This window comes from Dendrobates tinctorius, unplaced genomic scaffold, assembly GCF_039654945.1.
Source record: "Dendrobates tinctorius isolate UK_male_01 unplaced genomic scaffold, ASM3965494v1 ptg000192l, whole genome shotgun sequence".
In the NCBI taxonomy this organism is placed as follows: Eukaryota; Metazoa; Chordata; class Amphibia; order Anura; family Dendrobatidae; genus Dendrobates; species Dendrobates tinctorius.
Genome location: NW_027361859.1, coordinates 3054329 through 3079862, shown reverse-complemented (window position 1 = coordinate 3079862; position 25534 = coordinate 3054329). Strand labels below are relative to the sequence as shown.

Here is a 25534-nt window from a genome sequence, read left to right as displayed (position 1 = left end):
GTCAGTTACTATATCATCCACCACCTCTTCTTCAACTTCCGCACCCTGGTCCTCCTCGTGACTTTCTGGCAATTGTGTCTCATTATCGTCCACCTCTTGTTACACGTTCCCACCGTCACCTTTGTGTGACCGTGGCTGCTCAAATATTTGGGCATTGCTACATGCGATCTCATTTTTCCCTGCTTCAAGTGGACCAGGCGAGAGGCCTGAATCTATAAATGGAAAAGTGAACAGCTCTTCGGAGTGTCCAAGTGTAGGATTAGTTGTCTCTTGGCACTCGGCATGGTGGGAGGAAGGAGAATCAGAATGAGGAATATGTGTTCCAGACTCACAGCTACTCAGATTTGACCATGTGGAAGACAGGGTGGTGGTGGTGGCAAAGTGACTGAAAGCATTATCAGCTCTCCAACCAACAACCTTTTGACACTGCTCTTCAATAGCGGTGTTCTGCGATCCCCTAGTAATTCGGACAAGGTCAGGCAACAAGATGTGAGTGTTTGTTGTGGCACAATTTCAGCTTGCCCACGGCCTCTGCATGCACCATCACGTCCACCTCCTCGTCCCTTGCCACGCGCCTTGCCCATTTTAAACGGGCTATATTTTCCTCGTTCACTACATATGGCTGGATTTGGAGCAAACTTATATGTGATCCGTGTGTGGGAAAACCAGTTTAAAATATCTGGCCTGTAGGTAACAATTTTTTTGTCAGCAAACTGTTGTCAATAACTAGGCTAAGACTCAGGAAAAAAGTTGAATGTAGGCATCAAATGCCACAATTTGTAGCCCACAGATAGATGAGGAATGTGACAGAGATACTACACTGTAAAATATGTGACCTGTATTTTTATTTTTTTACAGGAAAAGAGTCAAGAATTAGGGTATCACACAGCAACAACAGTTGAATGGGGGCCTGAAATACCACAATTTTTCGCCCAAAGATAGCTTTTTTTTTTTAAATCTGTGTACTTAATGCACCACGTATGTATGCTTCATGTGGTATTTCCTGAAGAAGAGGTTGCAAAAAACCTTGAAATACGTAGAATAAACCACTGTCAAACTTAGTTAACCTTCTGGAATTTCATCATTTGGGCAGCGCGGACGAAATCCACGTATTCCTTTGCAGAGCTCTGTTTCAGCTAGTCGGTGACCGACTTGTGGATCTGCGGCAGCCCTTATCTATACATGCTTTGAATACCTACTACCAGGTGAGCAGTTTTTTGTCAAACCGCTTACTTTATTTGTGGGATAAGACCCTATATTGCGCTTATGTCTCCCTCTTTCCTCACAATACTAGAGATACCACACTGCAAAATATGTGGCCTGTATTTTTATTTTTTTACAGCAAGATAGTGTTAAGAACTAGGGTAACACACAGCAAAGACAGTTCAATGTAGGCCTGAAATGCCACAATTTTTAGCCCACAGACAGCTGAGCCATGTGAAGGCGGTACCACACTGTAAGATATGTGGCCTGTATTTTTTTTTATAGCAAAATAGTGTCACTAAATAGGGTAGCACACAGCAAAAACAGTTCAATGTAGGCCTCATAAGCCACAGTTTGTAGCCCACAGATAGATGAAGCGTGTGACGGAGATACCACACTGTAAAATATGTGGCCTTTTATTTTTTTTTTCGGCCAGTAAAACTGTGTCAATAAGTAGGCTAAGCCACAACAAAAACAATTCTATGGAGGCCTGAAATGGTACAATTTTAACCGCAATGATATGCGATCCGTGTGGCGGACAAAACCCCGTGGAAAATATCTGCCCTGTAGCTAAATATTTTTTTGGCAGCAGCTGAATATTTTTGGCTGCAAAATGGTGTCAAGAAATTATATAAGACCCTCCCAAAATTTTTTACAGTACCACAAAAATGGCAGAATTTTCAGCGCACTCAAATGTGGTTGCTGGGACGGGCAAACCCATTTAAAATAGTTGGATTTTCACGCTGTACTGTGAAAAGGATCTGGATTTATTCTGCAGTGTCAACAACCAAATGGAGAAGAAAAAAAAAACGTGTGCTCTGGATTGCTTTTGAATAAAATAATCAGGATTAAAATGCAGAAATTATTCCTGGCCACTGAAACCTGGGGCTATGTATATACGGTCAATATCTGTAATAGGCAGCAGCAGATAGTAATGGAATGGACCCTATTGCTGTATGCAATAAAATATGCCACATACAATGCCTGCCTAGCACTGATATCTATAGACTCACATACACTGCCTGCTGCCTAGCACTGATATATATATAGCCACATACACTGTCTGCCTACCTATCACTGATATCTATATACCCCTCCGTAATTAGTCCTTAGAAGGAATGTTGGTTTAGCTGGATTTGTGGATTCAACAACGGTATACCCACAGTAACTGATACCCCACCTATTCTGTCCCTATTGCTGCATCAAGCAATTTCGGAGCTGACTGGAATGAGCAGGGCGGCGCCAGGTCTGATATAGACCTGATGACGCTGTGCGGCCAGCCAATCACTGTAATACCACAACCAAGATGACTGTGGCATTTAGAGTGCGTGGCAAGCAATCCTTGCATGTTGTCGCGAGTACAGCGATGCTCGGGCGAGTACCAAGCATTACCGAGTATGCTTGCTTATCACGATTGAGCTCTGTTAATTATTTGGAGACCATATGTTGGTACATTGGTAGTATTTGGGCAGCCTATGTTGGTATTTGATTTGTTGGTATTAAATAGACACTGCACATCAGTATTATTACAGGATATCAGGACTCTTCAGACCTACAGATGACTACCCATTCCTGCTACTACATGTGGGGACAAATGACACCGCAAGAAACGACCTGGAAACCATCTGCAGAGACTTTGAAGACTTAGGCAAGAAAGTGAAAGAACTGGGAGCGCAGGTGGTCTTCTCTTCCATCCTCCCAGTGGATGGCCATGGAACAAGGAGGTGGAATAAGATTCTGCAGGTGAACAACTGGCTACGTCGATGGTGCCGTCAGCAACGATTTGGATTTCTGGATCACGGAGTGAACTACTTATACGATGGACTACTTGCTAGAGATGGGGTGCACCTTACGAAGACTGGAAAGCATGTATTTGGAAGTCGCCTTGCTACACTTGTAAGGAGAGCTTTAAACTAGAACAACATGGGAAGGGAAGCAAAAGACCAGAAAAAGCCATACACCTGACAAATGCTATTGAGAACTCTGCTAATAGAAGTGGAAAGGAAGAACAAAGACGAAAGAATCTAATTAATAAAAATATTGGAGAAAGAGAAACCAATCACAAACTAAAATGTTTCTATACTAATGCACAAAGCATGGGCAACAAACAAGGAGAATTGGAACTACTAACACAGGAAAAGAAATATGATGTCATTGGAATCACTGAAACTTGGTGGGACAATACACATGATTGGAATACAGGACTAGAAGGATACAACTTATTTGCAAGAAACAGACTTGATAAACGAGGAGGGGGTGTCGCATTGTATGTTCGAAACGCGTATATCTGCACAGAGATTGAAGCTTCAGAGACTGGGAGTTCTGTGGAAACTGTTTGGGTAAGAATACAAGGACAGAACAATGGAAAGGACACCATTGTAGGCATTTACTACAGGCCGCCTGTGCAAGCCGAAGATATAGATGAACTCTTTATGCATCAGATGGCCAAGTTCTCCAAAAAATATGACATGGTTGTCATGGGAGATTTCAACTATCCAGACATTTGTTGGGAATCTCTCTCAGGCAAAACTAACAGGTCAAGGAAATTCTTATCCTCTCTTGCTGACAACTTTATCTTCCAAAAGGTAAGGGAGAAAACAAGGGGAACTGCTACCTTGGATCTAATCCTTATAAACAGGGAGGAAATGGTTGAGGAGGTAAAAGTGGCTGGGACCCTAGGAGGTAGCGACCATGCTATTTTAGAATTTTGGATAACTAGAGGTGGAAGACCTGTGAAGACTCAGACGTCAAGGTTAGATTTCAGAAAGGCAGATTTTAAGGGATTCAGAAAGAGAATTGGAGGGATCCAATGGCTGGATATCCTTAAAGACAAAAATGTCCAGGAAGGATGGGAAATCTTGAAAAATGAAATTCTCAATGCACAGTTGTTAACAATTCCGAAAAGAGGGAAGAATAGGAAGCATTTAAGGAAACCAGGATGGATGAACACAGAACTTAAGCACATGCTAAAAAGGAAGAAAAAAATGTTTATAAAATGGAAAGAGGGAGGCATATCTAAAGAAGAATATAATGCTGTCTGCAGAACCTGCAGGGCACAAATCAGATTATCTAAAGCTGAAAATGAACTGAGGCTTGCAAGAGATGTCAAAAGCAATAATAAAGGATTTTGGGGATATGTCAAAAGTAAAAGAAAAGTCAAAGATGCTATAGTATTTTTACAGGATGAAAATGATGAAATGGTAAGACAGGATGTTGAGAAGGCTGAACTTTTAAATTCCTATTTTGCATCTGTTTTCTCTCAGAAAGGAAATGCAACATCAACTGTTATTCACTGTCCTATTAAGGGAATAGAAGAATCCAGGATATCTATAAACAGAAAGATAGTGAGGAAACACTTAGCTAACCTAAATGAATTCAAGTCTACAGGTCCAGATGAATTACACCCCAGAGTACTGAAGGAGATAGCAGAAGAAATTTTTGAACCCCTCTCCATAATCTTTGAAAATTCTTGGAGAACAGGAGAAGTGCCAGAAGACTGGAGAAGAGCAAATGTTGTTCCTATCTTCAAAAAGGGGAAGAAGGTGGACCCAGGCAACTATAGGCCGGTGAGTCTGACTTCTATACCAGGAAAGATCTTTGAACAAATTATTAAACAACATGTATGTCAATACCTGGATAAGAATGAAGTGATTAAACAGAGTCAGCATGGGTTTGTAACTGATAAGTCATGTCAGACTAACTTAATTTCCTTCTATGACGGTATCACTGATTGGGTGGATCAAGGAAATGCTGTAGATATAGTATATCTTGACTTCAGCAAAGCATTTGACAAAGTCTCTCATACAATCCTTATTGAAAAAATGACTAAGTATGGAATGAAGAAGGCAACTGTTAGGTGGATTCATAACTGGCTTAGTGATCGGACCCAAAGAGTGGTCGTAAATGGCTGCACATCCAGTTGGAAGAATGTCTCAAGTGGGGTACCACAGGGCTCTGTCCTGGGCCCTGTATTGTTCAACATCTTTATCAACGATTTAGATGAAGGAATTGAGGGTAAACTGATTAAATTTGCTGATGACACAAAGCTAGGAGGGATAGCTAATACTAGAGAGGAGAGAGAGATGATTCAAAAAGATTTAAATAAACTGGAGAAGTGGGCAGCAACTAACAGAATGGTTTTTAACAGGGAGAAATGCAAAGTACTACATCTGGGCAATAAAAATGAAAAAAGCATATATAGAATGGGAGGAATAGGGCTAAGTGACAGCACATGTGAAAAAGACTTGGGTATACTAATAGATCACAGACTGAATATGAGTCAACAGTGTGATGCAGCAGCAAAAAAGGCAAATGCAATTCTAGGATGTATTAACAGAAGCATACAGTCTAGATCACGTGAAGTCATTATTTCCCTCTACTCCTCTTTGGTCAGACCTCATCTGGAATATTGTGTCCAGTTTTGGGCACCACATTTTAAAAAAGACATCAACAAACTGGAGCAAGTTCAGAAAAGAGCGACCAGAATGGTGACCGGTCTGCAAACCCTGTCTTATGAGGAAAGGTTGCAGGATTTGGGAATGTTTAGTTTGCAAAAGAGAAGACTGAGAGGAGACTTAATAGCTGTCTACAAATATCTAAAGGGCTGTCACATTGTAGAAGGATCAACTTTATTCTCATTTGCACAAGGAAAGACTAGAAGCAATGGGATGAAACTGAATGGGAAGAGACACAGATTAGATATTAGAAAAAACTTTTTGACAGTTAGAGTGATCAATGAGTGGAACAGGCTGCCACGAGAAGTGGTGAGTTCTCCTTCAATGGAAGTCTTCAAACAGAGGCTGGACAGACATCTGACTGGGATGATTTAGCGAATCCTGCTTTGAGCAGGGGGTTGGACCAGATGGCCCAGGAGGTCCCTTCCAACTCTACGATTCTATGATTCTATTATTATTAATAATAATAATAATAATAATAATAATAATAATAATAATAATAAGGACCAGATAGTGGTAGAACCGCTGATGGAGGGCTTATGGTGTCCTTTTAGGACCGCTCGACCCTCTTTTGTCCTCATCTGGTAATCAACTCTCACCTGTACTTCCAAGTAACTGCTAGCATGCAGCAGTGGGTACACCCTGGAACATCACTTCAGCAGGCGGGCCAAACCAGGTGAGGGTATTTGTTGGTTTTGAGGCTCACAGTGACTAAGGGTTTGCCTACCAGTGCATGTGAAGGCTCGATTCGGCGGACTGTGCGAAGAAACCATCTGACAATCAAAGAACAGAAAAGCGGTTCCCAGGAAAGGGTTATGATGAATTGAGGGTACAGCAAGGAACACATACAGTAGGACACTGCTGGCCATCCTTTGCATCCTGATATATCTCCAGTCATCTTGACTAGCGTTTTCCACAGGGAATCGATAGGCACGGATGAGAAAGTAAGGCTGACGACTAGCGCAACTCTTGCTCACTTTAATTCAAGTCAAGCAAAAGTCATGACTGACATGAGATGGGTTAGCTTTGAAGCAGCAGGTGTGGAGTCACTGGAAGCCGTAGTCACAAACCTGCATCCAGGCGGCCCAGGCCATAGGGTTACTGCCAATGGACCGAAGCAGCAGTGGAGTTCGGAATACCCCTGGGTGTCAGAGAAGACCTCTTTAGGATCACTTTACTCACCTCCGGTGAGGAAAGGGCTAAAAAAGGTGCCTCAAAGATCTGCTTCACTCTGACATGGCCAGCCTATTGCATCTGGTGGGCATCCCCGACACACAAAAAATAAAATGATGGTATTCAACCTTGGCACATGGAATGAGAGAACTCTGCTAGACAACATCAAAGAGGTAGCAAATTGGTATATCATGAACAATAAAACATAACCTTTAATGATTCTTTAAAAACCATACATCAAATCAAAACAAACATGTGCCAAAGTGCAATTGTGCAGTGTTCTATTAAAAACAAACCGTTTTGTACTAAATAAGGTACCATATGGCCCTGGACATTAACGTATTTCTTGTCCAGGTGTTTCAAAACCTGGAATCTCCGACCATATGAGCCTTGTATATTTGTAATTGTGTGCCGACCAGGCCTTTATGCCATCAGAATTAATATTACTTAATAGACATATATCCAGCCCGTATATAAATTAGCACAGCATATGTACAGCATCGGTCAAATGCATAAGCATAAAATCACCTCATGAGCAAATTGTATCCATTTATGATACCACTATAGAAACTGAGACCGCTGTACTTATCTTTAAACGCTTCTATAAAGAACGGATGATCAGGTAAGGTCCATCTGAAAACCCAAAATCGTGACCCGATCTCCAGACTTGTCACCCAACGCGTTTCGTCGATGCCTGACTCATCAGGGGTATTGTGACACCTTCTTCTGGCGCATAGCACGCCCGTTGTGAGATAGCTGCCTTTTATAAATCGCGGCATACCGCGGCTTGTAGCCGTTTCCGGTTGCCCCGTACAGTACTTCCGGTTTGCGCATGACGCCGGCATCTGCTCAGGCAACTTGCCCCACTTCCTGGGTTTTCCTAAACAGGCGCCGCGCGTCATGTTGAGACAGGAACCGACCATACCCTGCCCCACTTCCTGGGCGTAACCGGGCATGTCAGTCTGCATATCAAGATATTGCGTGATTGGTCTAGGCAGTCACCTGACCATCACGTATCATTAGGAGCCGCTCACTTTATTTTATTGCATCAATCTAATAGTGCGGCTTCATTTAATCAATCATAAATGTTGAATGCGTCCCCCTATCATTATTTATACGGGACCCGAATTGTTAAGTCATTTTATGATTGCATAGGCGTTATGAATCAGTACAAAACGCCAACACCCATATTATGGACATTGTCAGGGATTATCTTGTGAATGAAAACAAATTCTTTACACTCCGTCATAGGAAAAGAAGCAGAAAAAAGAGTCAGGATACCAACTGCAAAATATGTGTGATGTGGAAATTATTCAATTATTTTTGTTGCATGCATAAGAAGGGGATACCACCAACCTCCATATATCTGTAGGAATTATAGAAAGGGTGCCCGCTAAATCTGGCCCTATAGGTCCCTAACTAGCTGTTCCCTACCTCACGCGGAGGTTGGCACCCTAAATTCCTGCGCAAATGGCGCCCCCACTCCTCGTCGGCTCTCCCTGAACTAAAAAGCCCTATTAAAACTCCCTACAAGAAGGAAGAAAAGGATAGTGTCTCATTCAGTCCTTTGGGATATACAGATTGTAATCAGAAAATCCAATAGGTTTCTCTTTGGAGTATGCGTTTATCCCAATCACCTCCTCTTGGATTTTGGGGGACCTTTTCTATGCCCATGAAACTGACTGCCTTCACGTCACCCTTATGTCTTTGATTGACATGGGTGGCTACCGGTGTATCACGTTTATGAATTATATCTCTATGATGTTCGCCTACCCTAACCCTCAGCTCCCTCTTGGTCTTGCCGATGTATTCAAGGCCACAGCTACAGGTGATTTTATATACCACTCCTATTGATCTACAATTAATGAATTGACCAATAGGGTAGATCTTTCCTGTAACATTGCTCTGAAATTCTTTGCTCTGTTGAATAGAGGTACAATATTTACAGCTACCACATCTGTAACAGCCTTTCGGCTGTGTACCTAGCCATGTTGAGCTGTATGAGGTTTTCTGGGTATAATGGCTGCGGACCAACCTATCCCTCAAGGAGCGGCCCCTTCTAAATGTAATTTGTGGATTGTCCGAGATCAAGCCTCCAAGATCCTTGTCCATACATAGTATTGGCCAATGTCGGTTCATAATGGCTCTCAGCTCATTTGCCCCATTGGAAAAAGTGGTGATGAACCTTATGATATTGTCTTCATTGGTTTGCTGTTTGGGTATAAGTAGTTCTTTTCTTTCCTTCTCTACCGTAGACTTATAGGCCCCTTTAAGAATGTCATCTGGGTATCCTCGTTCATGAAAACGAGATCTAAGGTCATCTGCTTGTCTCTTAAAGTCTCTCTGATCAGTACAATTCCTTTTCATGCGTAGGTACTGACCTTTAGGAATACCTTTTTTCAAGGGGACTGGGTGACTGGATTCCCATCTTAGAAGGGAATTCGTAGAGGTAGGTTTCCTGTATGTTTCTGTGACTATACGGTCATTTTCTCCCCTCTTAATGACTATGTCCAGGAAGGGTAGTCTGTTGGCACTAACCTCACATGTAAAGCTAAGACCAATATCATTTATATTAAGATCTTTCACAAAAGTTCTAAAACTGTTCTCATCACCTCTCCAAATAACAAATACGTCGTCGATGTAGCGGAGCCATAGCACTATTTTGTCCTCCGCCACATCGACCTGCTCACCAAAAACGACATTTTCCTCCCACCAGCCCAGGAGCAGATTTGCGTACGATGGCGCACAGGGGTTGCCCATCGCAGTGCCCCTGAGCTGATGGAAGAACCTGCCATCAAAGAGAAAAAAATTTTTCGTGAGACAGAATTCCAAGGCCTGCATAACGAACAGGTTATGTCTCGTACATTGGACGCCTCTTGTCTTAAGGAAATAGTCCGCAGCCATTAGACCTTTATCATGGGGAATGGATGAATACAAGGCTTCTACATCTATTGAACCCAATATCATATCGGTGTCCAATTCGATGTGGTCAAGTTTCAATAAAAGGTCGGTGGTATCCCTTGTGTAGGAACTGAGTGATATAACAAATGGTCTTAAAATTTTGTCTACATAGATACCCAGATTTTGGGTTAGACTTCCTATACCCGATATAATCGGTCGGCCTTTCAAAGGCGAAAGGCCTTTATGAACCTTAGGCAGAGCATAGAATGTTGCCACAGTCGGGTGTTGTGGAATCAAAAAATCTTTCTCATTTTTATCAATGAGTTTTGCTTGAAAGGCCCCATTCACCAACTTCTTAAGATCATTTAAAAAAGTGTTTGTGGGGTTATGTTCCATTCTTTCATACCCCATAGATCTATCTAACAGTGAATAGCACATGGTTTTATACTGTGCTACATCCATCAACACTATATTCCCCCCTTTATCTGCGGGTTTCACTATTAGAGTATTGTCTCTCTCCAGCTCCAGAAGCCCATCCATCTCAGACTTGGTGAGGTTATGGAATCGTCTTTTTTTCCCATTACCCAGTTCCTTGATATCTCTAGATACCAAGTTGGCAAATATGTCAAGGGCCCCTATATCATTGCTAATAGGTGGCATTTGTTTACTCTTATTTTTTAATTGTGTGAATGGTCCCTCACCCAAATCATTGGGATTCATATCCCCCAAATTGAACAAAAATCTCACATCATTAAGTAAATCTCCCTCTATACCCAATTCTGCGCAGCTTTTTTTATCCATATTTATAAAGTGTTTTTTCCACTTAAGTTTACGGATGAAGAGCTGTAAATCCTTAATCGTTTCAAAACATTCAAAATCAGATGTTGGGACAAAAGACATCCCCTTACTGAGAACCGCCATCTGTTCTTTACTGAGGGATTTCGAGGAAAGGTTAATTATATGATTGTCTATACGGGGTTCCTGCCGTTGAACCTGTTTCTTAATGGGTAGCTTGTGTCTAAAAAATGATCCCTCTGTGGGGAACCTCGACCAGATCCTCTCCCCGCACGTAGACCCCCCCTTCCCCTTACTCTCCCTCTTCCGGGTTTGTATCTCGTTTCTGAATCAGAAAACTCAGCCTCTGAAGATGATATATCAGTCTCCTGCGGTCTATTAGTTTTTCCGTAATATACTGAATATGCTTTATTATCCCTGAATTCTTGTAAATCCCGAATAAAATATTTATGTTTCCTTTCTTTAAGATGATATTGAAATTTTTCTATAATGTTTTGTAGACTAGATTCTTTCACCGTAAACTCGGCCTCTGCAGAAAATTTCTTAGTGACCTCTATCTGATCTCTCAGACGTTCGTTAATATTACTTAACATACACTTCTCCTCAAGGAGTATTTTCATAAGTTTCAACGAACTATCAGTTGCTTCTTTCTCTAATTTGGCCAATAGTGTTGTATTCTTATATCTATAACCAAAGTTAATTGATATTCTAAGATGGCGGGGAACTATTCCTGCTTTTATATAACTTTCCAAGCTCTGTACCTCCCACCAAGAAGTAACTTGTTCTTTATAAACCTTGGTCAACTCTTTAAAAGCAGCACTGAAAGAGGGTATATACTTTTTTTGTGTAAAGGTACCATCTGAAAATACGTCTTTCGCTTCATTAATCCACTGATTGGTGTCTATTCCTGTAACAAGGAATCCTGCCATGTCCAACCAATACAAATTATATAGCGGGGGTGTCTCAAACCAATGTCAGATATTTAGAGGTAGCAAATTGGTATATCATGAACAATAAAACATAACCTTTAATGATTCTTTAAAAACCATACATCAAATCAAAACAAACATGTGCCAAAGTGCAATTGTGCAGTGTTCTATTAAAAACAAACCGTTTTGTACTAAATAAGGTACCATATGGCCCTGGACATTAACGTATTTCTTGTCCAGGTGTTTCAAAACCTGGAATCTCCGACCATATGAGCCTTGTATATTTGTAATTGTGTGCCGACCAGGCCTTTATGCCATCAGAATTAATATTACTTAATAGACATATATCCAGCCCGTATATAAATTAGCACAGCATATGTACAGCATCGGTCAAATGCATAAGCATAAAATCACCTCATGAGCAAATTGTATCCATTTATGATACCACTATAGAAACTGAGACCGCTGTACTTATCTTTAAACGCTTCTATAAAGAACGGATGATCAGGTAAGGTCCATCTGAAAACCCAAAATCGTGACCCGATCTCCAGACTTGTCACCCAACGCGTTTCGTCGATGCCTGACTCATCAGGGGTATTGTGACACCTTCTTCTGGCGCATAGCACGCCCGTTGTGAGATAGCTGCCTTTTATAAATCGCGGCATACCGCGGCTTGTTGCCGTTTCCGGTTGCCCCGTACAGTACTTCCGGTTTGCGCATGACGCCGGCATCTGCTCAGGCAACTTGCCCCACTTCCTGGGTTTTCCTAAACAGGCGCCGCGCGTCATGTTGAGACAGGAACCGACCATACCCTGCCCCACTTCCTGGGCGTAACCGGGCATGTCAGTCTGCATATCAAGATATTGCGTGATTGGTCTAGGCAGTCACCTGACCATCACGTATCAGTAGGAGCCGCTCACTTTATTTTATTGCATCAATCTAATAGTGCGGCTTCATTTAATCAATCATAAATGTTGAATGCGTCCCCCTATCATTATTTATGCGGGACCCGAATTGTTAAGTCATTTTATGATTGCATAGGCGTTATGAATCAGTACAAAACGCCAACACCCATATTATGGACATTGTCAGGGATTATCTTGTGAATGAAAACAAATTCTTTACACTCCGTCATAGGAAAAGAAGCAGAAAAAAGAGTCAGGATACCAACTGCAAAATATGTGTGATGTGGAAATTATTCAATTATTTTTGTTGCATGCATAAGAAGGGGATACCACCAACCTCCATATATCTGTAGGAATTATAGAAAGGGTGCCCGCTAAATCTGGCCCTATAGGTCCCTAACTAGCTGTTCCCTACCTCACGCGGAGGTTGGCACCCTAAATTCCTGCGCAAATGGCGCCCCCACTCCTCGTCGGCTCTCCCTGAACTAAAAAGCCCTATTAAAACTCCCTACAAGAAGGAAGAAAAGGATAGTGTCTCATTCAGTCCTTTGGGATATACAGATTGCAATTAATGAATTGACCAATAGGGTAGATCTTTCCTGTAACATTGCTCTGAAATTCTTTGCTCTGTTGAATAGAGGTACAATATTTACAGCTACCACATCTGTAACAGCCTTTCGGCTGTGTACCTAGCCATGTTGAGCTGTATGAGGTTTTCTGGGTATAATGGCTGCGGACCAACCTATCCCTCAAGGAGCGGCCCCTTCTAAATGTAATTTGTGGATTGTCCGAGATCAAGCCTCCAAGATCCTTGTCCATACATAGTATTGGCCAATGTCGGTTCATAATGGCTCTCAGCTCATTTGCCCCATTGGAAAAAGTGGTGATGAACCTTATGATATTGTCTTCATTGGTTTGCTGTTTGGGTATAAGTAGTTCTTTTCTTTCCTTCTCTACCGTAGACTTATAGGCCCCTTTAAGAATGTCATCTGGGTATCCTCGTTCATGAAAACGAGATCTAAGGTCATCTGCTTGTCTCTTAAAGTCTCTCTGATGAGTACAATTCCTTTTCATGCGTAGGTACTGACCTTTAGGAATACCTTTTTTCAAGGGGACTGGGTGACTGGATTCCCATCTTAGAAGGGAATTCGTAGAGGTAGGTTTCCTGTATGTTTCTGTGACTATACGGTCATTTTCTCCCCTCTTAATGACTATGTCCAGGAAGGGTAGTCTGTTGGCACTAACCTCACATGTAAAGCTAAGACCAATATCATTTATATTAAGATCTTTCACAAAAGTTCTAAAACTGTTCTCATCACCTCTCCAAATAACAAATACGTCGTCGATGTAGCGGAGCCATAGCACTATTTTGTCCTCCGCCACATCGACCTGCTCACCAAAAACGACATCGCAGTGCCCCTGAGCTGATGGAAGAACCTGCCATCAAAGAGAAAAAATTTTTTCGTGAGACATTATTCCAAGGCCTGCATAACGAACAGGTTATGTCTCGTACATTGGACGCCTCGTACACTGTCTGTAAGGGACAGACTGACATAATATGGGTGTTGGCGTTTTGTACTGATTCATAACGCCTATGCAATCATAAAATGACTTAACAATTCGGGTCCCGTATAAATAATGATAGGGGGACGCATTCAACATTTATGATTGATTAAATGAAGCCGCACTATTAGATTGATGCAATAAAATAAAGTGAGCGGCGCCTGTTTAGGAAAACCCAGGAAGTGGGGCAAGTTGCCTGAGCAGATGCCGGCGTCATGCGCAAACCGGAAGTACTGTACGGGGCAACCGGAAACGGCAACAAGCCGCGGTATGCCGCGATTTATAAAAGGCAGCTATCTCACAACGGGCGTGCTATGCGCCAGAAGAAGGTGTCACAATACCCCTGATGAGTCAGGCATCGACGAAACGCGTTGGGTGACAAGTCTGGAGATCGGGTCACGATTTTGGGTTTTCAGATGGACCTTACCTGATCATCCGTTCTTTATAGAAGCGTTTAAAGATAAGTACAGCGGTCTCAGTTTCTATAGTGGTATCATAAATGGATACAATTTGCTCATGAGGTGATTTTATGCTTATGCATTTGACCGATGCTGTACATATGCTGTGCTAATTTATATACGGGCTGGATATATGTCTATTAAGTAATATTAATTCTGATGGCATAAAGGCCTGGTCGGCACACAATTACAAATATACAAGGCTCATATGGTCGGAGATTCCAGGTTTTGAAACACCTGGACAAGAAATACGTTAATATCCAGGGCCATATGGTACCTTATTTAGTACAAAACGGTTTGTTTTTAATAGAACACTGCACAATTGCACTTTGGCACATGTTTGTTTTGATTTGATGTATGGTTTTTAAAGAATCATTAAAGGTTATGTTTTATTGTTCATGATATACCAATTTGCTACCTCTAAATATCTGACATTGGTTTGAGACACCCCCGCTATATAATTAGACAACATCAAAACAGACAGACCAGAGAGATGAACAGTGCAGGTTGCTAAGGAACTAGCTCGCTACAAAGTGGACATAGCAGCTCTCAGTGAAACGCACTTAGCAGATAACAGCCAACTGACAGAAAGTGGTGATGGATACATGCTTTTCTGGAGTGGTCGAAGGCAGCATTGAACGACAAAAAGCAGGTGTGGTGTCATGATCCAGGTTGGATTATGACAGATTTTGCACAAGTAACCTTTTTTTTTCCTTTAAGCTGTTTGCTTAAAGTTAGTTTTGCCCCCGGTGGCCATTAGGATCATTACACTGTGGTTGTTTTAGTTCTAGTTTTGCCCCTGGTGGCTGTTAGGGTCATTGCACTCTGGTTACTTTAGTTTAGTTGCCCCCGGTGGCCGCTAGTGTTATTGCACGTGATTATGAAGCAGGTGTGATTCCCTGGCTGCTACCTATAAAGGAGTAGCAGGTGGTCTCACTCACTGTTGGTGATATTGCTCATTTCCAACCAAGTCTGGTGAAGGAAGGAACTACAGAGAGGAGTTCCTGGTAGCTCAGGGGAGCTCTGGTGTAATAGCTTCAGGCGGAAGCTGAATTCAGGTGTCGAGCTTCAGGGGTGAAGCTGAACTTTGGTGTCGTACTCTGTTGCTGGGAGCAATAGCAACAGAGCAAAGCTAAGTGGTGTTTTTCCCTGTTTGTTACTTTCCTTGTGTGTGTATTAGTGCAGTGGTGGGATTAGTTTCTGCACCGTCCAATTCACTAGAAAGGAATAGGTGCAGGGCGAGCTAGGGAGCTAGGGATTTGAGATATCCAGGTCGTCGCCAGGTGCGGAACCTGCCTAGGGATCGTCAGGAGTGTAGGGACACTGACTCAGGGGAGTGCAGGAGGTCTCCACGTCCCCGATCCCTATTGCAGGGCCCTCCATTGTAACGGTTTCCCAGGTGTTTCCCTTAACTCTGTTTAAATTCGCCCTGCTGGAGGAGGTGTATCCAGGGTCACGGGTGTTAGAGAAATTCGCCCTGCTGGAGGTGGTGTATCCAGTCACATGTGACATTACACGTGGGATTTGCTATCAAATCTCACCTTGTTCATACACTTTCCCAGATGAAGGAGGGCATAAACGACCGCCTGACGACACTTAAGCTTCCACTTACAAACAAGAAGTGTGCAACGCTGACTAGTACATATACTCCCACCATGACCAAAGACTTGTGTCACACATGACCATGTCATCACCAACACTGCCAACACTGTTTTGCCTACCCACTCGCAGGAAGACATGTTTGAGCCTCTGGCATTTCATTGACTTTGTCAGTGCCAGGAAAAAGGGATAGGATGGACTGAGGAATAACAAGAGCCATGTGTGGTCAAGACTGCTGGACCAACCACGGCCTCATTGAGTCTAAGTGCAGGTTTTGCATTCTGCCGTCAAGAACATCACAAAGGGCAGAAGACTACAAACATGCCGAAAGTCTCCAAGCTGCAAAGCAGAAGAATTGCAGATTAATTTGCCGATGACGGTATTTTGGTACTATCCTTGTGTAATGGTTTTGCTCTGCATAATTTGGGCACTGTATATTGGACTACATATTGGTATTTTTCAGCACTGAATACTAGTATTAATTTGACTTTATTTCTTGGTATATATTTGGGCACTGTTTGTTGTTTCACTGTATATTGGAAGTATAGCATTTCACTGTATATTTGAATTATTTTAGCTCTGTAGTTTTTTGCCTGTACTGTGCATTTGTTGTATATATTGAGTATTTGATGTCTGCATTGTCTTTTTGTCTATATTGTGTATTTTTGTGTGCAGTGTATATTTGATGTCTGTATTGTGCAATAGTTGTCTGTATTGTGTACTTCATACCTATATTGTGTATTTAATGTCTGTATTGGGTATTTGCCGTGTGTATTGTGTACTTGATGTACAGTGAGGAAAATATGTATTTGATATACTGCCATTTTTACACTGTTTCCCACCTACAAAGAAAGGAGAGGTCAGTAATTTTTATTGTAGGCACACTTCAACTGTAATAGACATAATCTAAAAATAAAAAAAAAGAGAAAATAAAATTGTATGATTTTTAAACAATTAAAATGCATTTTATTGCATGAAAAAAGTATGTGATCACCTACCAACCAGCAAGAATTCTGTCTCTCACAGACATGTTAGTTTTTCTTTAAGAAGCCCTCCTGCTCTGCACTCATTACCTGTATTAATTGCACCTGTTTGAACTTGTTACTTGTATAAAAGACACCTGTCCACGCACTCAATCACACTCCACCATGGCCAAGACCAAAGAGCTGTCTAAGGACACCAGGGACAAAATTGTAGACGTGCACAAGGCTGGGATGGGCTACAGAACAATAGTCAAGCAACTTGGTGAGAAGGCGACAACTGTTGGTGCAGTTATTAGAAAATGGAAAAAACACAAGATGACTGTCAATCTTCCTCGGTCTGGGACTCATTCAAGATCTTGCCTCGTGGAGTAAGGATGATTCTGAAAAAGGTCAGGACTCAGCCCAGATCTACACGGGAGGACCTGGTCAAAGACCTGAAGAGAGCTGGGACCACAGTCTCAAAGATTAGCATTAATAACACATTACGCCATCATGGATTAAACTCCTGCAAGATCCCCCTGCTCTTACCAACACATGTCCAAGACCATTTGAAAGTCCCCAATGTATGGATAACCATCTGGATCATCCAGAGGAGGCATGGGAGAAGGTCATATGGTCAGATGAGATCCCTCAGTAAGAGCATTGAATATTTGTCGTGGCTGTATCTTCCAGCATGACAATCACCTGAAACACGTAGCCAGGGCAATTAAATAGTGGCTCCGCAAGAAGCATTTCAAGGTCCTGGAGTGGCCTAGCCAGTCTCCAGACTTGAACTCAATACAAAATGTTTGGAGGGAGCCGAAACTAAATGTTTCCCAGTGACAGCCCCGAAACCTGAAAAATCTGGAGAAGATCTGTATGGAGGAGAGCGCCAAAATCCCTGCTGCAGTGTGTGCAAACTTGGTCAAGAACTACAGGAAACATCTGACCTCTGTAATTGCAAACACAGGTTTCTGTACTAAGTATTGCATTCTGTTTTTTTATCGTGTCAAATACTTATTTCACACAATAAAGTGCAAATTAATTACCGCATTTTTCGCTTTGTAACACACACTTTTTCCCCCCAAATTTTGGGGGAAAATAGGGGTGCATCTTACAATGCAAATGTACCTTTTATTGTGCCACCGTGCTGGGTCCCCCGGTTGCTGCCGCTGCCGCGCTGGGTCCCTCGGGTGCTGCCGCTGCCGCGCTGGGTCCCTCGGGTGCTGCCGCTGCCGCGCTGGGTCCCCCGGTGCCTGCCGCTGCCGCCAGGCTCTGTCCCGTGCTGCGTGGGGGGCTCTGCCGTTTCAACAATGCCTGTGCGGTGGATTGCTTTCTGGAAAATGGCCGCCGCGCAAGCGCAGATGGAGATCTCGGCATTGAAATCTCGGGAGATGAGATTTCAGCGCTGAAATTTCATCTCCCGAGATTTCAGTGCCGAGACCTCCATCTGCGCTTGCGCGGCGGCCATTTTCCAGGAAGCAATCCACCGCACAGGCATGGATGGAACGGCCAAGCCCCCCACGCAGCACGGGACAGAGCCCGGCGGTGACAGGCACCGGGGGATACAGCGCGGCGGCAGCACCCGAGGGACCCAGCGCAGCGGCGGCAGCACCCGGGGGACCAAGCGCGGTGGTGGCAGCACCCGGCAGCATCAGGTACAGAGTGGGCGACAGCACCCCGGGGACACGGGGACAGAGTGGGTGACAGTACCAGGGGACAGAGCGGTAAGCAATAAGAAGCCTGGATTATAAGAAGCACCACCATTTTATTAAAAAAACGTTTTTTCCTATTTTTCTCCTCAAAATTTGGGGTGCGTCTTATAATCCGGAGCGTCTTATAAAGCGAAAAATACGGTATGTAAAAATCATACAATGAGATTGTCTTTTTTTTATTTTTAGATTCTGTCTCTCACAGTTGAAGGGTAATTATAGACCTCTCCATGCTTTGTAGATGGGAAAACTTGCAAAATTGTCAGTGAATCAAATACTTATTTTCCCCACTTGTATTTGTTCTCTGTATTGTGTATTTGTGAGCATCAGTGATATGTATGGAAAGCTATGCTGTCAGCAATATATTTTGCCATCAGGGACACCCAAGACTGACAAGTTTCAACTAAGGTACCAGACTAAGCCTACTGCCCAGCACCACCGTTGGCAGCAGGACTTTTCGCAATGAGGCAGTTTGTATTCACAATATACACCATTTATTCCTCTTGACTACTTCATGAATGCCATATTACTGAGCTGAAAAAAAGGCCTGACAATCTTCCTATGTACTATGCCAAGAAAATTTAATGGAAAGTACAACTAATGGAATTTGTTATACTGCTGGAAGATGTACCCCTAGGTCAGAAGTCACTGAACAAGCTACCTCGCGTTCAGGAAAACCATTCCAATCTCTTGGAGTGTTGTGTTTAAGGGTAGTTGAATGTGTGGGGATGCGGGACGCTTCATCTCCCACAAATTTCTCAGCCCGGGGAACATGGGACATTGAGTTCCCCGGTTGGCAGGCAAGGCAGGATGGTGGTGGGATTATATCCATGGAGGGAGTGCTTATCTGGGGATGATTGGGTGGTATTCAACACCTTATCAGTTCCTTCAGCATCAGGCTGGCTATTTTACCCTGCTTCAGGCTGTGCAGTTTATTGCAGTACTTAATGTGCTTTGGAGGTGAGTGGTGCTGGCAATATAGGTCGCTATGTTTTCAGGGTTTTCCTAGGGTTCTTCCCCTTGTCTCTTGGGGCTTCACTCCCAGGGGTTCTTGCAGAGGTACCCACCTGGTTCTTGACTAGGCACTGACTACGTCACCAGATGCCAGACGACAGTGGGCCTGAGAAGGACTCTGCCAAAGTCTCCCTTCCATTTCTGGGAGCTGGGTGAAGAGTATCCAGGCCCTCAAGGGCCTGCCTAGATGGGTAGATTCCGCTAAGTGCGACTGTGGCTGCGTCTTTGCTGGTTTGGTGCCAGTTTTGCTGCGTCTGTCTGCACGGCACATAACACAAAGAACCTGGATGTGACAATATTCCAATACAGCTAATAAAGTCTTCTGAAGCAGCAGCTGATAACATCACGCGCCTGTGTCAACAGATATGAACAAGGACTGGACAAGATATGCGCCTATTCCAAAGAAGGGAGATGCTACCAACGGTGGAAACTATAACAATATTGCGCTATACCTCGTATCAGCAGAATACTAATGAAGATCCTACAAAGATGGTTACAACCTTACATTGATGAAAGAGCTGCCAGAGAAACAAGCAGAATGCAGAAAAGACAGAGGAACAAGAGATGTAATTGCTAACATTAGATGGATAATGGAAAAGGCCAAAGAATACAAGATCTATTTTTGCTTCGACTACAGCAAAATCTTTGATTGCGTTGATCACCAGAATACCATGAAGGATATGGGTGCCAAACCATATGATGAGCCTCATTAGGAACCTTTACATCAACCAAAAAGCAACAATCTGAACGGAACACAGGAACATGGCATGGATCAAAGTAGAGTGAGGCATCAGACAAGGCTGCATCCTGTCAACACTTCTCTTCAGTTTATATGCAGAAACTATTTTCGGGAAGGTTGGACTTGCCGAAAAAGAAGGAATCAAAATTGCTGGACAAATTATAAAAAAATCTTAAAATACGCAGACAATTCAATATTGATAGAAACAAGCGTAGATGGAATGAAGGACTTATCAAGGAGTGTCAAGATGGAGAGCGTGCACATGGGACTGCTACTCAACAAATTAAATAAACATATTGACAACTGCCAGGTAAGACCAGGACACATTTGAGATGGACGCCGACAGACTGGAAGTTGTAAAGGACTTCAACCTACTCAGATCAATGACCACTAAAAATGCAGTGACAACATCGGAAGTCAATAAGAGAATTGCTATTGGAAAATCAAGAATTAAGTTACTGGACAAGGTCTTCAAATCAAGGAACATTTCACTGGTGACGAAGATTCAAGGGGTAAAGTTTCTCCTTGCGGAGAGTGACATGTCAAGCATGCCGAGGTAACGAAAATTTTAAGCCGCAATGCTCCTCTGGGGAAAATGCAAATTGTCTCTTCAGAGAGGAAGAGGACTAGAACTCTAGTGCCACCTAGAGGAAGTAGAAATCCTAAAAGTCACTATCGACTCTCCAACAAGCCTTGACAAGGCTCGTTAGCAGTGCTGGCTCCAGGTTTTCGTTACCCTGGGCGAAAGACTCTCAGTGGGCACCTTTAACACATACCACAATTCATGATGCACAGATACAGCAGAGAAATATATGTATAGTACAATGCCAAAGATTTTACTTAATTCTTACAATTCATGAGTGATATCTATTGTAAATTCTACAATAGCTCAGAAACCGGACAGTATAATCCTCTATACAGTATTATGGGCACCACATAGTGCTCTTTACAGAATAATGAGTCCCATATATTGCTCCATACATAATGGGCCCCATATGATGCTCCAGTGTATGATGGGCCCCAAATATGAGGATCAAGTGTATGATGGGCCCCATATAATGCTCCATATACTGTATAGTGGGCCCCATAAATGATGGTCCAGTGTATGATCAGCCCCATATATGATACTCCAGTGTATAATGGGCTCCATATACGATGCTATATAATTGGCCCCATCAGATGCTGCAAATATTAAAAAAAAATGTAAAAAAATGAAATTCTCACCTCTCCTCGCTGGCAGCTGATCTTCTCCGAACACCTCAGCGTCGGTGTCTTCTGGCTCTCTGCACTGACTGCTCAGGCAGAGGGCGCACACTAGTGACGTCATCACATCCTCTGACCTGAACGTCACAGTCAGAGGACACAGAAGACACCGCAGCGGTGGAGCGGGGACAGGTAAGTATCGCTAGTGCCAAAACCCAGATCAAGTGGGGGGCAAGAGCGGCAGTGTCCCCGACAGCAAGTGACACCACCGCCTGCTTAGGGCCCCGGCAGTTGCCCGGGTGCTAACGCTGGCCCTGCCCATCAGAGTCAATATTGACTTTTAGGATTGCTACTTACTATAGGTGGTATTAGAGTTCTAGTCATCTTCCACTCTCAAGAGGCAATTTGCACAGACGACGTAGACATGGCTTGTACATAGTTTAGCTTTTTCTGTGGTAACATATGGATGCAAAATCTGGACGATAAAGAAACAAAACAAAAGAAGAACTGATGGCTTCGAATGTGGTGCTGGAGAAGGATGTTATCTATACCATGGATGGAAAGAAATCAATTCTGAAACAAAATAAATCCAGACCTGTCACTCGAAGCAAGGATCATTATGACTTGCCTACTTTGAACACATCACAGGAAGAAAGCAATCACTGAAGGACATCATGGTCAGAAGAATAGAAGGAACAAGAAGATACAACGGTGTAGGATATGCTAGCGGACCTATCTAGGCTTACACAATATCGATCTTCCTACAAAGCGTTCATCCATCAAGTTGCGATGGTGCTGAAGGCCATTAAATAATACTGAATAAAAGGAGTCATTGCTTCTTCACGGTTCCTAATGTCCTTCTCCTGAAAGAGATGCCTACACTTCACAGGAAAAAAATTGAATTATAATATTAAACAGATTCCCACCAAAATTTTAATTTTTCATGGCTAAAATTAGGCATTGCTTCTTCATTTGGAATACTGTTCTACTCCTTGCAGGGAAGGAAATTACCATACACAGGATAAAAATATAAAAACTCACACTGCTGCCAGCGGTGTTAAGATCATTGTGGGAGCAGCGATTGTCTCATAAAACACTCTGCACCTGCTGCACCGATACCTGTAGTAGGTTCGGAGTGCTGTATGTGATAAATGCTGCTCACATGATGATCGTCAATGTTCAAGGCTCTCCACAAAGAAGTTCTCCTATACCTGTGTTGTAATGACAGGAAGCAACGCAGGTGAAGAGATATCAGCAAAATCAAACTAAAAATGCCTGTTTTGACAGTCTCTGAGCTTTTGTTTGCTTTATCCTTCCATGACTCTGCCTTCGTATGATTGGGTAATGTCATACAGAAGAAAAAAGTAATCCACTTCCCCAGTGATATCTCTGTTAACACCCTTTTGTTGATGGGGACATTTATATATTGAGCACCCTAAACTTTAATAGCCCATAGCTCCTCAATTCAGTGATGGAAAAAAAACTATTGTAACCAGCCCCACTGCCCCTTTTTAGTGATATATACAGTTTAAACTAAAAAATATTATGCAAGGTCCTCTTCAATTGCCAGCAAATTGGTGTATGTTCAGGTTCTGAGACCAGCACCAATTCATTAATAGACTGGTGAGAAATGCATAGCTTGTGAGGTAGGTGCACAGAACAGAGTACGGATTCAATAGAAAGTCTACAAAATTTAACACATAATTGTACCAACCATTGAATTAGAAAATAGAGGCTACTACTCACCTGGGCGGTTATCTGTAGGAATCTCCTCTTTACAATCCTCATCAGCCCTCACATATGTCTCTGTAGTATTAATATTGGTCAGATCTTCACTCTGAAACAAATATTGTAAAAGTCACAGACAGATGGAGAAGTCACATCTATGGTCAGCTCTAATCCTGCCATCTCCACCGTTCTCATTACACAAGCACAAAACATATACTGTATATACTCGTGCATAAGCCGACCCATGTATAAGCTGACCCTCCTAATTTTGCCACAAAAAACTGGGAAAACTGATTGACTCGCGGTGTATAAGCCGAGGGTGGAATCCATAGACTATGCCCCCATATGCTGCTCCATAGTTTATGCCTCCATATGCTGCTCCATAGAATATGCCCCCATAAGCTGCTCCATAGATTATGCCCCCATATGCTTCTCCATAGTTTATGCCCCCCATATGCTGCCCCATAAACTATGCCCCCATATACTGCTCCATACACTATGCCCCCATATACTGCTCCATACACTAAACCCCCATATACTGCTCCATACACTATGCCCCCATATACTGCTCCATACACTATGCCCCCATATGCTGCTCCATAGACTATGCCCCATATGCTGCTCCATAGACTATGCCCCCATATACTGCTCCATAGACTATGCCTCCATATGCTGCTCCATAAAATATGCCCCCATATGCTGCTCCATAAAATATGCCCCCATATGCTGCCCCATAGAATATGCCCCATATGCTGCCCCATAGAATATGCCCCATATGCTGCCCCATAGAATATGCCCCATATGCTGCCCCATAGAATATGCCCTATATACTGCTCCATAGACTATGCCCCCATATGCTGCTCCATAGAAGCCGCTTCTTGTGTCAGTGACTGTTCAGCCAGCAGAGGGGCGGCGCGCACTAATCACGTCACCGCGCCCCCTCTGCTGCCTAAACGTCAATGACACAGGACGCAGCAGAGACAGCGGTGAGCAGCGATGGACCGGGGGACAGGTGAATATCGCTATACTCACCCATCCGGCCGCGGTCTATGCAGCCTCGCTCGCCTCTCCACTGCCTCCCTTCCTGTCTTCAGCGGTCACGTGGTGCCTCTCATTACACTCATGAATATGCGCATATTCATGAGTGGTAATGAGCGGTACCACATGACCACTGAATACAGGAAGGGAGACAGTGGAGAAGCGAGCGAGGCTGCAGAGACCGCGGCAGGACAGGTAAGTATAATCTCTGACACCCCCGCTCCCCTTCCCCCGCCGACCCCCAGGTATATGACCCGTGTATAAGCCGAGAGGGGGACTTTCAGCCCAAAAAAATGGGCTGAAAATCTTGGCTTATACATGAGTATATACAGTACTTTATTTTTCTTACTCTAAGACGCACCCCAAATTTTGGGACGGAAAATAGAAAGATATATGTAATATAAAAATAGGGGTCTGTCTTATTGTCCGAATTTAGTTTACTGGGGGGTTGCGGGAGGGTCGCTGCTGCAGGAAGCCGGCGGAGGCAGCAAGAGCAGGGCTGTGGGGTTGGTGTCCATTTTGGTGGAGTCAAAGCATATAAAATGGACCGACTCTGAAAATATATAATGAATTGCTTACAGTAGTTCAATGCAGGATGTGCTGTAATTTTTCAGAAGAATTTGGGAAAGTTATGAAATTTCCTATAAATGTCTGTTCTACTCCTGATCTAAGCATCTAGGCTTTTAGTTGAGGTGAATCTGTGCGGGACTTTACGCATATGCTCAGGAGTGAGGCAGTGCTGTGGAGTCGGGAGTCAGGGAAATTGAGGAGTCAGAGAGGTTTGACTTACCGATTTCACAGCTCTGAGCAGGAGTGGGGCGTTCTGGCGGGCTCTGGGCTGGGAGGAGGAAATGTCCCGGCAGTGCAGGTTGCGGGTCCTGGGCTTAGAAAAATGTCGGCAAAGAGGCAGGAGTGGAGTCCCTGCTCTGTACATTTATTTCCCGGTGGTGGGCTTAATGAAAGGGGCTGCTGGAGGTGGTGAACGCGCAGATTCAGCTTTCCACACAGACTTCTTACCTCTGCTCCTAATACTCACTCAGTACGTTATTCAGCTTTCCACACAGACTTCTTAACTCTGTTCCTAATATTCACTCGGTATGTCTTTCAACTAACCCCCTGCTTTACCCCAGTGTTATTTATGACCTTGTTTACTTTGGC

General features: G+C 43.2%; 1 protein-coding gene across 1 annotated transcript in view; it reads right to left on the bottom strand.

Annotated features, from left to right (window-relative positions):
- LOC141055800 (uncharacterized) overlaps nt 1-25534 on the bottom strand; it is an 86102-nt gene that overhangs the window by 25779 nt on the left and 34789 nt on the right. The window contains exon 6 of the mRNA XM_073552513.1: nt 23357-23447. Coding sequence (XP_073408614.1) covers nt 23357-23447 — 91 coding nt within the window. The remainder of the gene's footprint in view (nt 1-23356; nt 23448-25534) is intronic.